The 16,062-nt window shown below is 42.9% G+C and overlaps 1 protein-coding gene across 2 annotated transcripts in view; it reads right to left on the reverse strand.

Moving 5' to 3' along the window:
- Positions 1-16,062, reverse strand: part of STAB2 (stabilin 2) — an 88,155-nt gene that overhangs the window by 59,106 nt on the left and 12,987 nt on the right. For both annotated transcript variants that reach the window (XM_056338952.1, XM_056338954.1), the window contains 11 exons: positions 15,622-15,717; positions 15,172-15,297; positions 13,002-13,198; positions 11,837-11,970; positions 6,803-6,936; positions 4,904-4,986; positions 4,084-4,233; positions 2,659-2,802; positions 1,796-1,858; positions 1,584-1,703; positions 805-858 (listed from right to left, as the gene is read on the reverse strand). In XM_056338952.1, the coding sequence (XP_056194927.1) occupies positions 805-858; positions 1,584-1,703; positions 1,796-1,858; positions 2,659-2,802; positions 4,084-4,233; positions 4,904-4,986; positions 6,803-6,936; positions 11,837-11,970; positions 13,002-13,198; positions 15,172-15,297; positions 15,622-15,717 (1,301 nt within the window). The remainder of the gene's footprint in view (positions 1-804; positions 859-1,583; positions 1,704-1,795; positions 1,859-2,658; positions 2,803-4,083; positions 4,234-4,903; positions 4,987-6,802; positions 6,937-11,836; positions 11,971-13,001; positions 13,199-15,171; positions 15,298-15,621; positions 15,718-16,062) is intronic.

A 16,062-nucleotide genomic window follows, 5' to 3' on the forward strand; every position in this document is an offset into this window, starting at 1 on the left:
GATCTCATGCCTCTGCTCCCTGTGACACTGCTCTGTGCTGGGGGTGACCTCCGCCTTGGATGTTCTGAGCAGGCCCTTTTGCTAAGGATGCGAAGGCTTCCTTCCTTCCCCACAGCAGGGGCTGGGGTGGCGATGAGCTTGAGTCTCCTCTAGCCTTAGTAGCAGCTGGTGTTGCTGGGTTCTGCTCTTTGTTTCCAGCAGAAAAAGGAGGGAAGAACAGGGGGCTTACTTAGAGGATGACAAAATCACCTCTCTCTGATAAAAAGAAGACTAATCTTAGTAGAATAGGGTTAGAGAGCGCTTGATTTTGATAGCAAAAAGCACTTTTCCTGCTACTCATTCCTGCAGCCCTGCCAAACTGACAGTACCCCCTGACAGTGGTTCTTGTTCCACAGCAGTCTATGGCAGTGGGTCTCATGTTCAGGGTGACTGTATATATAATTCCCCCACCCACCCCTCCCTTGGGCTAAGTCCCCATCACCAAAAGGTATATTTTAAAGTGAATAGTTAATTGCATGTAACAAAGTAGTGTGACACCATGCACTTTTATTTTGCCATGATTCAAGGGCTACCCAGTGCCTCTTAGCAAGGTTTTATTTCGATTAGTGACACTGAGGTGAAAGGTTCGTGTTCTCTGTTAGTGACCTTTACGTGACTACACTTAGTAAGGGCAGAGGCAAATTTGTCCTTTGCATTCTTGTGCAGCACAGGGTGGTGGTTGTTCTTGGAAAACCTCTGCCTTCAGAGTAGCAAAAGATTTGCAAATGCTCTGACACTCTAGGTCAGGAAAGCAGCCATGCTTACCTCAGTGTTGGAGACAATGTGGTATCGGACCAGCTCCAGCAACTTCCATGAACCCTGCCAGAGCAGAAGAGAGGCCGTTTTAGCTCCAAATGAGTCACATAAACCCAACCTGGCCTGCTGAAAGGACATGGGGATGAGAATGGCATCACCGGCTGGTGCACCAGAAACATCTGGGTCAGTGGTGGTGCTCAGCTTGTGGCATGCACCCTGCAAATCTGTGTCCTCACCCCTACATCACTTTATTTCAGCACGGGCCTTTTATAACTTGTGTGTGTGTGTTGGGAGAGGCAGGAGGCATCCAGGGTACAGGATGCCAACATGTGTCTCCTGGGACCTCACCAGCAGTGTGTCCCAGCCAGCGGGGCCCCTGCAGCATCTGCTCCCCTTGGCTGTTCCCACCAAGGGTGACACCTTCCAGGAGAGGATTTGGGGCTTGGCTATGTGGCTGTCCAGGCTGTGTGGTCTGGTCCCACCAAGGGTGACACCTTCCAGGAGAGGGTTTGGTGCTTTGCCATGGGGCTGTCCAGGCTGTGTGGTCTGGCTAAGAGCAGGGGAGTGGGGGCCTGGTGTGGAGGATTGTCATTGCTTTATACAATGGGAGACCCAAAATCCTGTTCCTTTCTAGGTGTCGTCTTAATCTTTAACTGTTAGAGATGGCTTAAACCTCAATCGCAGGAACTTAGCTTAGACGAACACTGGAAAATATGTGTATACACCTGCTATATATCTACATATATATCTACTATCTGAGAAGGATACACATTATAGAAAGACTATACCTCTGCAGAAAGCAGGTAATCCAGAGCCTCAGCTTTCATGTTACTCAAAGCCTCATTACTTGGAACAAAGACTGTGTAAGGCCTGTTGTCCTGCTGTAAATCCATTCCCAGGCCAGTTTTCTGTTTTGGTGTAAGAATAAAAGTGAAATTACATATTAGTATTGAAGAACATCTGAAAGCAGCCTTATGGAATTGTTTTTCTGGATCTTTACCTCTATCAAAGATGTAAACTGGCTGTATCTTCCATTATCTTGAAGTACTGACATTATGGTTTCCTGAAATAAGATGGAAGTAAAATTTATTTTAGTTGGGAACATGGAATAAATACCAATTCTCGTAAGACATTTTTTTTAATTACTGTATGAGTTTCAGTTATTACAGATTCTATGCATTTGGTCTTCCTTATTGTTTGGGTGGCTGGTGGTGCTTGGAAGTGGCTGTGATGGTAGTGCTCTTGTCCTGGTGCTATGCTGGCTTATAGGTAAACTTCATCATTGTCCTGAAACACTGTGTAGTCATAGAACATACAGTATGTGTAATGAGGAATGGGTTGTTTTCTCTTCGTTCCCAATGAGCAAGGGCAGAGAAACAGAATATTTGAAAGAACACCATACAAAGAACTGAACTCTTAAGAAAATAAACTAAGCAGGGCACCAAAAAACCCAAAGCACCTGAAATTACCAGTATTTATAATTTTAGCCTTTTAAGGGGAAGGATTGTTGCTTTGAATACAGGTCTTGCCTGATAATACTTGTCCAGATGTCCCTCCTTTTAGTATGTTGTTGTGGAATTCAGTGAGATGCACTGATCATTACTGCCAGTTTCCCAAGGAACCACCCAGAGGCAGCGAGTACAACCAAATCCTCCATGGACCAGCCTGGCAGAAGAGCGATCGTCTTTGCTGTGGGAACTGTCATTACCTTTCACTTTGAATGTTGCTTCTCTGAATTGACGTACAATGGCTTGGTAGACTTTGAAAGTCTACCTGCTGTTAGTCGTTCTTTGCATTCAATTAATGCGAAACTATTTTTTTTAAAAGAAGTCTGACATTGCATGTGTATAGCTTATGGCTCACCTCTTTTCTGCTTTCAAATGTTGGTTCCACGTTGTCCATGGATTTGTCAATAATGTGCAAAATCCCATTGGAAGCAATAATATTTCCCTGCAAAAGTTTTCCTTTCCTCCTTCCTCCTTGGATTCTAATTCTTAATTGATTATCCTGAAAGAAGCCAGGCAATGCATTGTGAGCTTTTTATTATGGTATGGCGATAGAGGGAGTATGCATGTTGAAAGTCTAACACCTCCTTCCATGGCCAGCACCTGGGCTGTTTAGGTCTGGGGAGGCTAAAGGTTGTGGTTGCTTCCAATGTTTATCAAGGAAATGGTAAAAATTCCTTTGACTTTGGATCAGGACCATGTTATTTTGTTCCAGGACAGCAAAGTTCAGAGGAGAAGCAGGGACAGGCCCTGTGGGGAGAACAGAGTACCTGAAAGGGCTCTGATGACTGCTAGTAATAAAAGTCAGCTAGGAAATGATTTAAAATGTGATTGTACTCAAATGGCCAACTCCTGTAATCTTATGGGACTACAACCCATTTCCTTATATTATATCTATATTTAAAACAACAAAATGTTGCTGATCCTGCACTGTACTGAAGCCTGCAGGAAGCTAACAGGCCTCAGACAGCAATGATATTTTCCTGTTACACATGGAGCGCGTACTCATTAAAGAAATAAAAATAGATCTCCCAGATGCCACTGTTCTACTGCAAAACATGAGAAGTACTTGATTTCAGCCTTCAGATAGGTCTGAGTCTTTAAGAGACATTTAGTGGACCAACAACAGTAATTCTAGATTACAAAATCTAGTATATCAGCTGTAGAGAACAAATGTTTTAAACTGTGGGATCAGACTGCCCCGATGTTTATTGACATCAAATAAACTGGCTAGTGATGAAATTCATATTTTTCATGATAAATTGCCAATTGCATTTTATTTATGCTGAAGAAACCTATTTGCTGCATCATTCGAAGGATGCTGATGCTCTGTGAGAGGTGGGACCTGCAGTGCAGTCAGTGCTCGCTCTGTGAGCGGTACACACAAGTTTCCAGCATAAGCTCTGGGCTTTTCCCTCCCCACCCCCCTGTTAATTCACCTAGACTCTCTTAATGGCCACCCCTCCCCAGCTCTGTTAGTCGTGCTTGCAGATTTAAGATGAGTTAATTTCAGCAAACATTTTAAGAGCAGTCTGTGTTAGACCACTCAGTGGTGATGCATATCTAAAGGTAATTTTTGTTTTCACTGATTTTAGTGAGAACTTTGATGCTGGTGAGGTTTCAAGTTTCAGTTGAACTTCTCGTAACACATGACTACAGCTGTGGGTTTTCATAATCCAGCAGCTCTCCGCAACCTGATGTCTTGCTGCAGAAAGACCTTTCGCACCTTGTTGAGTGACTAGAGAGTGGTATTCTTGCTGAGGTGGGCTGGAAGACCTCTTACCTTTTCTCCCTTTGATATCTCTGCTGACTTGCCAGTCAAGGTATATATTACATCAGTGTTATTCAAGGTACTGGTATTCAGTTGACCAGCAATTACATGGAGTTTCACAAAGTACTGTGCTTTCTGTTTATTATTCAGAAGATCCTTTATCTAGAAGAGCAGAACAACAGAGATTTATTTCAATGCAGGCCTCATCTAAAAAAAAAATTAAATCTCATAATCTCATGGTGAATGCTTTTTTCCCGCTCTAGCTGTTAAATTCTGAAATTACATATTTTCCTCTGAAGTGGGGTGATAGGGTCTGAACCAAGTGGAGGCCTCTCTTGGCTTCAGTTCAGGTTAGATTATACCCTTATGTCCCTGTGTGAGAAATAGGTGCCTCCAGAGTTGTCCTGGCTTCAGTGACTGCTTACATACCAGCCCCCCGCCACCCCCACCCCCCCCCTTAAAAAAACTAAACCCATTGCTTTTTTTATCACCCTTATGTAAAAGGTGACCTGTTGGCTTCCCTGCTGAAAATTCAGATCTTAGTTCGGTCCTTGTCTCAACCAAGTGAAAAACCCTTGAGTATATCCATGTAACCCAATCCAAAACTTACTTTGAAGCATGACTCTGTTCTACCCTGACTCACAAAATTATTTTGCTTTTCTTTCAAGTAGGAAAAAGACAGTCTCTGGCCCCTAGATTTAAGTGTATCCAGAAACACGCTACAGCAAAGAGTTCTTCTGAATCTGCTGAATCAAAACACTTTTAACAGAGATGACATTTCTGAAGGAGCTAAACCCCCATCAATGTAAAACCCATTCTATTGTTTACTTACATTTGTACCTTTCAGTCCCTTATTTGTCGGTACAAGTACAGTAAATGGTCCCAGGGTACTCAGTGGCCATTCGTAGATATTTTCTTATAAGAAGAGGGGAGCAAAAAAAAGTTTAAATGCCTATCGAAAAGCTCATTGGAGAAAGGCACTGTGTGAGAGATATGGAAGGACAGACTAAGCAAGAATACTATCTGTGATTATTAAATGTTAATTTAAGATTCTAAAGTCCAGGTCATTAAAAGATGAGAGGCAGATGGGAGGTGAAATCCAGGTGCTGCTGCATATTTGGCACAGTGAGGCAAAATGTTCAGAATGCTCCTGGCAGCCCGGATTCTGTTGGTATGCAGACCAGGGCGATGGACATGAAACCAATATTTCTTTGGAGATGTGTCTTTATGGGAAGATGGCCTTCTGCTTTAAATCAGTTTGGTCTTCATGGGGTGAGGGATATGCTGTTGGAAACCTGCTGGTAGTGCAAATACCAGTGAACACATAGCTGGTAGTAAAAACTGATGCACTGAAGGTTAATTAAAGTTCATTTGCTACCCAGATGGTATTTCTATTTCCAAGATAGCAGTATGAGACCACTGATTCTGCAGCTGAAGGCATTAGATATTTCTAATATTCAGCTCTTTTTCCAGAGGTTTAAAATAAGAGCTGAAAAAATCTTTACAGTCATTATAGGTATGTTGCACCAAAGAATATATCTCAAAATTAATAATGCTGTCTTACAATACAATGTGGACTATTCTGCTGTATATTCTTGGCTTTTGAAAGACATTAACACAAAGTGAATGTACTGTAAGATAACCTGTGTGGTTAATGTGTCTTTGTAGCTTCTGGCTAGTAAATCAAATGGCATATTTATGTCCAAAACTTAATGAAAAAATTAAGTCTGGATTGTGTTAAGAAATGGTGGTGTTCAGCAAGTCAGGCACTTTTCAGATACATAAGGAGAAATACACAGCAAAATTGCAATCGAGCTCTCAGTGCTGAGGCAATGGATTTTGGTCTTCAGTGCTGAATGTGATGGACACTGCCAGATTTTGTCCTTGGTTCCTTTCTGGTCAGGAATTCAGGATCTTTGTTTTAATTTCTGGACTTAATGAAAAGTACCAAGCAAATTACATTAATCAGGAGAAAATTTTTCATATTTACAAATTTAACTCAAAGATCCAGCTGGATTCTAACAGTGTGTGTTCATAGCTCAAATCTGTGGCCATGCAACAGAAGGTGTCGAAGACAGTTATGCTATTCTCTTCACAAGGCGGTTGCAATAATTGTGAAAGGCTGGAAGCTGTGGGCCCTTAACAGGGGCTCCATCTGATGTCTGCAGAGAGTTTGGAAATGTGGAGACCACCCAGCTATGGCTGAGGCTATGGCTGAAGTGTTCTGGTGGGGTGTTCTGAGGGTGATGGAGACCATGAAAGGGTTCAGTCTCTGCCCCTTGCCTCTCTCCTCTTTGCTGGTGAAAGCAATGCCACTGCTGATGGCTGGGGTCTAGGGGAGAGACTCAGCTGGGAATCCTGATGTTTTTGGTGGACTAACGTGCATCATGCTAGATCAAATCTCAATTATCCAATTCGACAGGGGCAGGGAGGAAGAAGAAATGGGATGATCCCCCTCACTCCACTATGGGGCAAAACCCAGTGGTGATACTAGGTGATGTGTGAGGGGTTCTGGGACCATGTTTAGCACTACTACTTGGAAATTCTTGCAGACTGCACAGCATGCTGAGCAAAGGCAACTTTAGGTGGTCAGAGGGAGTCTGCAGTGAGTAGCGTGGGCTGTGTCATGCCATTAGCAGCACCCTCCTGTATAGCAGGGAGTGCTGGGGGAAGACAGGGCAAGATCAACCCACCCAGCAGGAGCTGACTCTGCTTGTGTGTGGTCACTTACCTATGAGCAATAAGGCAGACGTCAGCTTGCCTTGCCATCGTCCTCCCACTTCTGAGTTCAGGTCTCGGAGGCGCTCCATGACATTTCCATAGCACACAAACCCGTTTCCCACGGATCCCCTCTGGCACGTGCACCTGTGAAGGGATTGTCATTGTGCATTGATGTCCTGTGGTGTCGTTGAGGCTTTTGCTAAAACCTGCATCAGGTGTTACCTATTGCTTCTCTGAAGGCATTTTCAGGAAGCATCGATGTATTTTAGTTTAATCTTTGCTTCTGCATGCTGTGAAGTGTGCCAGTGTGTAGGGCAGCCTTGTGGCTGCTTGCCTGATGTGATGTCCTTCTGCCAGCTGGGACAGGAGTGGGACAGGAGGCACCAGTGTCTGTCTTGCAGGACCTTTCTGAATGGGGGCTATGGAATGCCCCTGGCTGCAGTGCAGCCTCTGGTCCCCAAAAGTTGTTGCTGGAGCCCAGAAAGCCACTGAACCTGCCTGCCTGTGGGCAAGGAGAGGCTATGGCATAAATGTGTGGGGTGCAGCCCCTGAGGCAGGGAGGAAGTTGTGTGAAGCCCCCCACTCACTACATGGGACCTGGCAGGATTAACGGTGGCTATGTACGAAGGGGATCATAGCAGCTCATCAGTCCTTGCAAAGCTGTATGGGACTGGTAGAAAAAGGCGGGCAGACATGTCAGTCCTTTCAACAAAGCAAAGTGGTGGTTTGTTACCCTGCCCTTTAAGTAATACAACCATTCTGGGCAATGATATCCGTAATTTAACATTATCTTTTCTTCTGAAGCTGCTGAAACAAGACATCTCATGTGTTTTCAGGTGTATGCTCTATGCTGGTGCTGCCCCTACTGGAAATAGCATCTCATCTGTAAAACCCTGGCTGTCTCCTGGGGACTCCAGCCTGTGAGAGGTGTCAGTGATACACAGCTGACCCAGTCCTACATATGTCCAAAGCAGACTCGGGTCATGGTGCCCATAGGAGGGACAGGCAATGCCTCAAGATGGGCTCAGTGTCCTCCCTGCCTTGGGATGGGCTGCATTTGCACTAGTGTGTTGCAGTCGAGGCAAAATCTGAAGACAGTTTATGGAAGAACCACCACAAGTGTCAGTCTGACATTTTCTGTTTTATGACTGAGGGAATCTTATGGCCATGAAAGACCTCAGTGTCATGAGAGGGGTGGGGAAGGAATTGTTGGTCATCAATGTGATTGACCATGTGTGCTGTTAGGTACTGATGGGTACAAATGGTCATGTGTTTCAGAGAGCAGCTAGGACTTGTGTGTGCCTTGACCTTGTGTCAGCCTGACTGTCTACTGGGAGAGGTGGTTAGTACTTCCTAAACCGTCTGGATTCTTCAAACCTGCCTCAACGTTAGGGCCCATCTGCGCTTGGAAGACTGGCTGAAGGTGTCAGCTCAGTCCTTTACTTATCTTCAGTGCTAAAATTAAAGCAGGCTCTTGTGAACTTGTAGCATGCATAGAAAGAAACCCTAACTATATTTAGGAGGCTATGGTATGTGTTGTCAAACATTGGCTTTTAATAGTGCCTTCGCTAATTAAGTCTCCAGCATGTTCAGTATTCCTGTAAACCCTATCCACAGTGATTCATCTCTGGATACTTTTTCTAAAAGAGGCATCATTAGAGGAGGAACATTACTCCACACACCAAAAAGATGACCTAATTGTTTTCATGTGCTGGTTGTTACAAACACACATCTTTACTCACGCCCCACGGTAGCATCAACCTGATGCCAAATCATCTCCTGTTTCCCATGTAGGGTGTCTACCATAGCTGTTTCTCTGGTGATAGCAATGTCATTTGAAAATCCCCACAGCCCCTGCAGTCTGGGGGCTGCACAGGGACTCAGAGGGGTGGTGGGATATTGGCCGAGAGGCTCAAGTTTGACTCCTTCCGGTCCTGGGTGAACACAGCAGTCTAAAAGCATCTTAAATTTTTAGGATGTAATTCCGATGGTGAGTGCTCTTGTTTGTAAGCAGATCTCTTGGGCAGATGGTATGACTGTGGAGCACAGATGAAGGGGTTAGGGCTGGGAGAATGGAGCAGCTCCTCCTTGGGAACTGACCCTTTCTTCTGATGAAGTAAATATTGCAGTATTAATGCACATAGCCACCTTCACTTCTGAGCAGAAAAGAAGAAAACTGAGGCTGAAAAGGAGCAGTATAGTATAGTAGAAATATATGGTGTATATATATCTATATATACTAGAAATAGTATAGCAGAAAAAAGGAGCTACCCTTAAAATACTGCACAAATCAGGTCAATGTTTCAAAATAAACCTCTTCTCTCTTTTTCAGCAAATGGTCATAAAGAAGCAGGTGGCTAAACATAGCAATTTTTTTGGCTATCGTTTTCAGGGGCACAGTGAACTGCAGAAGAACTTACATAATTTGAAACTTCTTTTCTGAGGACAATATTGCTTAAACTGAGTGGGTGTCCAGTAACACAGTTTGGATTTGACTGCCAAAGGAAACCATTTAGCATCTACAGATTAGTACCTATTGCATGGGATTGAACACTTCAGCCTGTCTGTCCCCTCACCCCTTCTGATGAAGTTATTTATTCTGTGCGGCCAGACTCAGGAAGGACCAACTGGGTGACTGACTAGATCAGTTTTGTCTCAGCTTTGTCTGGAGTATCTGGTTTGCAGCTCATACTGCACATGGCTCTACAGGTTTTGCTTTGAATGCACTGCATGCTGTGCAGGCTGGGTGTCTGTAAGAGGAACAACTTTACGGCAAACCTTACTGGACTACTTAAACTTAGTTGTTTGGTGTTTTCACTATACGCTGCATGGACAGTTAGGCGGAACTCAAAAAGATGGGAATTGTCACTACTTCAGCTGACTCAGGAGGGGGAAGAGAATTGTATCGCTCTGCAAGAGGGGAGCTTAGTTTTCTGTCTCCATTTTACCTGAAACTTGTATAATAGATTTTTGGTTTAGGAAGCTACTAATTTCTACATCGAAAACTAGTCAGAGTCAAAATAAAAGTGGGATTAAAAAAGAAAATAATCAAGTTTAGCTGGGGGAAGGCCAGGTCTGCTTGGAAATCAGTGAGGTTATGGTCTAATTTGCTGTGTAATTCTGCACCAGTTGAAGCTTTGTAGCTTCTGGGTAAGGCTGAACGTAATTACTGTGCTGAAGCAAAAAAAGGAAAAAAAAAAAAGAAGTGTTAGCACTCACTCAAGAAAGATCTATATGGGAACAGATAACAGAGACAATCTTGATTTTCCAGGAGGTTGCTGTGTTATGTTCACAAACTAAATGTTTGTCTTTTCTAAATCTCTGTCTGTATGAGAGAGTTATTCCTGTAGAAATAATTTGATTATGGAGAAAGTAGAAGCGACCATATGGGGGAACCTAACAGCACAACAGCATCTTTAGTAAAAAACAAGACCAAAAACAAAATAAAGGAAGCGACACAGTTTTGTGGCCTCTGTTACACCTTTGTGTTTTAAAACAAGTAAAAAAACCCCTACCAAAACAAGCTCTCCAAAATATTTTTAAAATCTGGGATGCAGCCAAAATACAGTAAGTGTCTGTCATTTACCAGAAACAATTCACTGTGCCCACATTTACCGATCAGTGTTTTTCTTTGAAAAGTTCCTTTTTCATAAATAGATTTTCTTTAGTTGGAAACTATTCAGCATAGTTTTGATTTTTTGCCAAATAGATAGTCTTGGTTTGATTTGAATCCCACTCCTTTCTTCTGTTTTTGTTTTTGACATTAAAGGTCATTGAATGAACAAAGTGCAAAGCATTTGGATTGCTTGTTTCTCTCCCCATTCATAAATTCTTAATTTAACCATTCTAAAATTCTCAAAACTTCCCCAGCTGTTGAAATTTGAGTTGCAACAGTGAACCGGTGACAAATTAGGAAAGAAGGGTCCTGATGCAATGTGGAATTTTATTTTAGGTTTTCAGCTCGTGTTATGCAGTGTAGTACTATACTATACTAAGTAGAGTGTAAGTATATACTAAGTGCACATGAAGTAGTACACTACACTCTTTGAAATGCACAATAGCTTACACAAAAGTGATGTTGATATTACACTGTAAGAGAAAGCTGCATGATGAAGCGAGAACTGGCAATAAGAATACTGTCCTGAGTGAATGCCTCTGTCTATAGATCTATAAGATAAATAATTTGTTCCCAGCGTACAGCTAATGGCCTGTTTTGTCTTTCACATTCAAACTCTCAGCTCCTGAAAACTAGCATTTCAGGGACATCTCTTTAAACCCAGTACTAGCCATCACTGGGCTATAGAAACCTGTTGTCCACATTCTTTGGTTTAGATAGCTTTCTTAAGTTTAGTGTTAAAATGGACCTTCCTCCTAACATCTGTGTAGCAAATTTCTGTACAGGAAAAGAAACTCTGCCAGAGGTTTTGCATTTTTCCATCTGCTTGTCTCGAGGCTTTGAGGAATCTGCCGAGGTCGGTTTTGCTTTTACAACGTGGGGTTCAGATTCCCTAGTTGTATCTGCAATACTATACTAAAAAGAGCCAGGGTTCCAGCACCATCCCATGATAATTAATGCTGATTAATTTTTAGCATGCTGCCTGGCATGTTTCTGTCCCACATCATGCAGCGTTTTCCCAGGCAGTACCCAGGCACAGTTAAAGGTATAGTGTGTGCCAGGGACTGCTGCCAAGAGGCAGTTACTCTGTTTAGGAAGAAGAGGAGGCTTTAGCTGTGAGCCAGACGATGCTGCTTGCCCTGAGAAACAGAAAAGAGGTCTTGGTTCTTTTTATTTACAAGTGTAGAAATGACCTCTGAGTGCTACGAAAATAAAACTTAATAGGTATTAGCAATTGGTCTGATGAAATCAATCACTATGCTAATTGCCTGACCCTGACCCCATTAAATCTTGGGATTTGTCCTTGATAAAGAAACCCTTAATGATAACTTCAGGATGTGTTCATCCACTCAAGTTCTTTTAGCAGCCTGTTTACAAGGGAGAGGAGGGAGAGACTGAGTGTAAGCTTCAACAAGCAAAAAGACTCACGTAATCCGTCCTGGTGCAACTGTCGAGCATTTAGCTTTTTTATGGCAGGTGTTGTTTGTTTCACAGATGTCCATCATGCTGCATCCTTTCCCAGGTACAAAGTTTGTATAATGCTCCTTGCATTCACAGTGGGACTAAATCAGGATGGGAGAGGGTAGAGAAAAATTAGACATGCACGGATTGTGGATTTCAGCATACTTTCTGGAACTAGGCTTTAAAGACACTGAGCCTTAGTTAATCACCTGGTAGGTTAGGTGCAAGGTAAAGATTATCCATATTTATACAACTGCCTTCTAGGTTTTATCCACTCCAGAAAACTATGGACTCTCAGGTAAATTTCCTTCAGATAAAGCCCGGTACATTCACTGCTGTAACCAGAGAACATTTAAAATCACTGTGGGTAGGTCAATTTTTTTACCTCTGTTCCTACAGCCCTCTCTACCTCCCAGAATGAGTACCAAAACATACTATAAATGAATGAGGTGTATAGCACTGCTGTTGTACACACCAGCCTGTGTGTGCTGGCCACATGCAGCTCACTGAGACACCCCTGAGAGAAGAAACTTATATGACCATGAACTGCAGGATGACTCTGGATGACTGAGTCCCTTTTTGGCTCTTCAGGGTGTCTAGACAAATAAGGCATAGTCCTCTGAAGTCTCCCTTTCTTGATGGTGGGAGTTTTACACACAGAAATCTGAGCCGGTTCCCAACAGCATGAATAATATGCGGCCTTTATACAGTGCCTTTTATCAGTTGTCCTCAAAGACACAGATTACTTCTTTCCTAAATACAATAACTTTAGGCACGTATCTGGTACCTGTGTAAGGACCTACCAGTCCCATAAAGCCCCCTGTGGTCAGAGAGACAAAATTTAACTGGGAGAAGCTTTGTTTCAGTGCCTTGATTTTGGGGAGGCAAATCTGAGTCAAAATATTCTAGGAAGAAGAACACTATTGCCATTCCCATTTTCAGAGTGGGAAGCATGGTATACATACATTGAGAAGGGAGGTAAAGGGGCTTACTCCAGGTCAATGGCAGGGTTTATGTCAAAACTAGGAGCTGAGCTTGGTCTCCCTTGTTCCCAATACACTCATGGCTTCTTTTTGGACAGAAACCATTATTTCTTAGGTAGTGGATGTAAGAAATGTCATATAACACTAACCTTTCCTGGACCGTCGTAGATGCAAATGGTGGACTGTGCAGGGCAATTCCCATATATTGCCTGGCAAGGGTCTACAGGTAAGCAGACTTGACCATCTCCTCTGTAACCATCTTGACAGGTACATTTGTGCCGATTTGGTCCAAGGTAAACACAGTTGGCATTAGGACTGCAGACCTTTTGGGAGCATGGGTTGATAGCTTGTGAAAAAAAGAAGTGAAGTAAATGAATTGTTGCCTGCAGTACTCAAATTGAAGACAAGGATTTGCCAGAGCACCTCCATGCCAAACAAAGCCTGGGTAGACTAAACTTCTCATAACAGCCAAGTCCAAAGTATCGTGGAGGCATGAAGGCAGAAGGGAGGAATCTGTTTATGCTAACATAGCAACCAGCTGTTTGCTTTTGAACAGAAATGATCTCTTAACCTGGCAAGTTGAATTATAAACAGATTAAAACATGTAATGTGCTCATTAAAAGATCACAACTATTTCCTTGTTCTCTGGTGGATTTTAACTAGAGAAGGTCAGGAACGTGATACGAGGTCTGTACAAGCTTTAAACATGAGTTAGATCAGTTGGAAAATATTTCTCAATACAATAGGCCTTCACTGTTTTCTTTCCGGTAATTAAACAATATAATGTCATCCATTCAGCTATGTGGAAAACTGGCCAGCAAGTACTTTAGTCAAGTCTTCCACACTGCTGTAGTTTCAGGACTGAACTGGAAGCTCACTAGTTATTTTCATAAGCAATTTTTTTCAAGGCTGGGATACTGTTGTTCAAAATCCAGTGGTGATTGGAGAGCATCTTTTCACACCTTTGTGTACAGTTTAGGTTATGGTCAAGCACATGTAGCTAGAAGGTGGCAGGCCCTAGACTCACCTAGAAGGTGGTGCTGCTCACAGTCTTCCCCTCTCTTCCCCCTTTTCTTCCCCTCTCTTCCCCCTTTTCTTCCCCCTTTTCTTCCCCCTCAGCTGGGACTGAGAGAATTGGCAATGCTCAGCTTTGCTCTTCCAAGCCGCCTTTTCTGTTGCAGTGTGGAATCATGCATGCACACATATTCACATGCTCAAACTGACCATAAGCAATGCCGCCTCCAAGCTGAGTCTGGGGCAGCCACTGCTACTTTCACTTATGTGCTTAGCTGTGCCTGGAGCTGCTTGTCCTCTGCTTCCCAGACAGTCAAATATAAAAGTCACTGGCTTAAGCCACAGGTGACCCTAGTATCTAAAGGCTCTGGGACAGAGCACCAACATCCATGCATCCTCCTAGTTGCTGCAATTTCTTTGTATCTCACTTGTCTACTCTGCCTACTAGAAGAACATCACATTCCCTGAGGAGTGACTGTCTGATGTCTTGCTTTTGAATGGTGTTCAAGCCTATTCAGAGAGGACGGCACTGTAGTTAGGACCAAGAGGACTGAATGTAAATATTCCCAGACAGGATAAGAAGTATTTTATTTGTGGCCTGATCCAAGCCAACATTTGCTAAATAGTGCTTTCAGCATCAGATACAACCATTTTCTTCATTGCAATTGGTCTAGAAGAAGAGCTGGTGCAGTAAGACATAGTGTAACTACGGGAAAGAAAATCTGGACTCTTGTAATACAGTTAATTTGAGCATTCAATGGCAAGTTAAGGAGTCCATAAAGACAACTTTTAGGTAGATTTTTACCTCTAGCTGGAGCGATACTACCTTTGTTTTATGAAAACCAGGAAAGCTGAAATGAGCTTTACTTGTCTGTAGAGTTTATGCTTAGTGATGAAGCTGAGCCGCCACATGATAGATATTCAATAAATATAAGCCCTTGGTTGCTGCTGTTGATTTTTGTGGAAGCAAACTATGAGTTTGACCTTTAGCAAGTAGAGGATCATGATAGGAATGGATTTGTAAGCACTGATGACCCAGTATCCACACTATGTATTTCAAGAGGGTTTACTAGTCTGATTGCATGGACTGAAGCTTGTTAGCATTGGACCGATGTGCTTTTGAAGCACATTTTAGGGTTTAGTCTCATCCTGAAGGAATCTAGTTTGTGCGTGAGGCCGCTTTGGAATATGAACCCAAGAACAATTAGATGGTGAGATCTGGTTCAAAAGCGCACTCAATATCTGAACTGTGTAATGCTAATGATGTTATATACAAAGATCTCCGTGGACATGAAAATTACTCACGTTCACATTGTGTACCATCCCCATGGTAGTTGGGCAGACATGTGCACTGCAGCTGTCCTCCATCCTCGCCTGAGGCAGTACATCTGGAGTTCGCAGGACACTGCAAGGCCTCACATTCAGCTATTGCTGAGGGACAGAGTGTGACAGGTTAAGCTGTGTCTGTGCACTGTGGCAAGAGGCATTGCGTTCTGCAGTATACTGGTTCAAAGTATGCCTGATCTAGGGACCATCAATCCTATTGCTGTCATCATTTTTCTGGCAACTGAAGAGGTGATGATAGTTATGGGAGCTCACATGCAGGGCTTGAGGTTCAGTGTTATGTTTGACTCCCTAGAGTGACTAACTTGAGACTAACTGTCACTAACCTGAGACTAATTTGACATTTGTCCTACCAATTCTAACTGTATCAGAGCTGTTGAATATATCTTATATAGAAAAAAGTCTACTTACGCTGATCACAGCTGAGCCCTTTGTATCCAGACAGGCAAGTGCATCTTCCATCCCCTGTAATTCCACTGTCACATACTCCATGAACGCAGTTGCAAACTGTATGGAGAAAGGGATTGGATTTACTGAAGAATAATGGTGTTTGGAAAGACGTTGTTAGTGGTTACCCATAGCAAATGGTGTCCTGGCCAACAGCTCCGGCCAAACCAAGCTTTGATCTGAGTTCCTGAATTTATAGGTTTCCACTAATAAGAAGATCAATACTCACAGTTGCATACATCAGGAAATAACATACTGATTTCTGCAGGCTGTTAATACTATCTGAAAATCTTCAGGACACACACTATAAACACCAAACTGACTAGTTGCCAATGCCATAAAACTTGTAAAATCTGACATGCAGTCTTGAGCCAAAATTGCATATAACACGTAACAGACCATTTT

The sequence above is a fragment of the Falco biarmicus genome, chromosome 5 (genome assembly GCF_023638135.1).
Source record: "Falco biarmicus isolate bFalBia1 chromosome 5, bFalBia1.pri, whole genome shotgun sequence".
In the NCBI taxonomy this organism is placed as follows: Eukaryota; Metazoa; Chordata; class Aves; order Falconiformes; family Falconidae; genus Falco; species Falco biarmicus.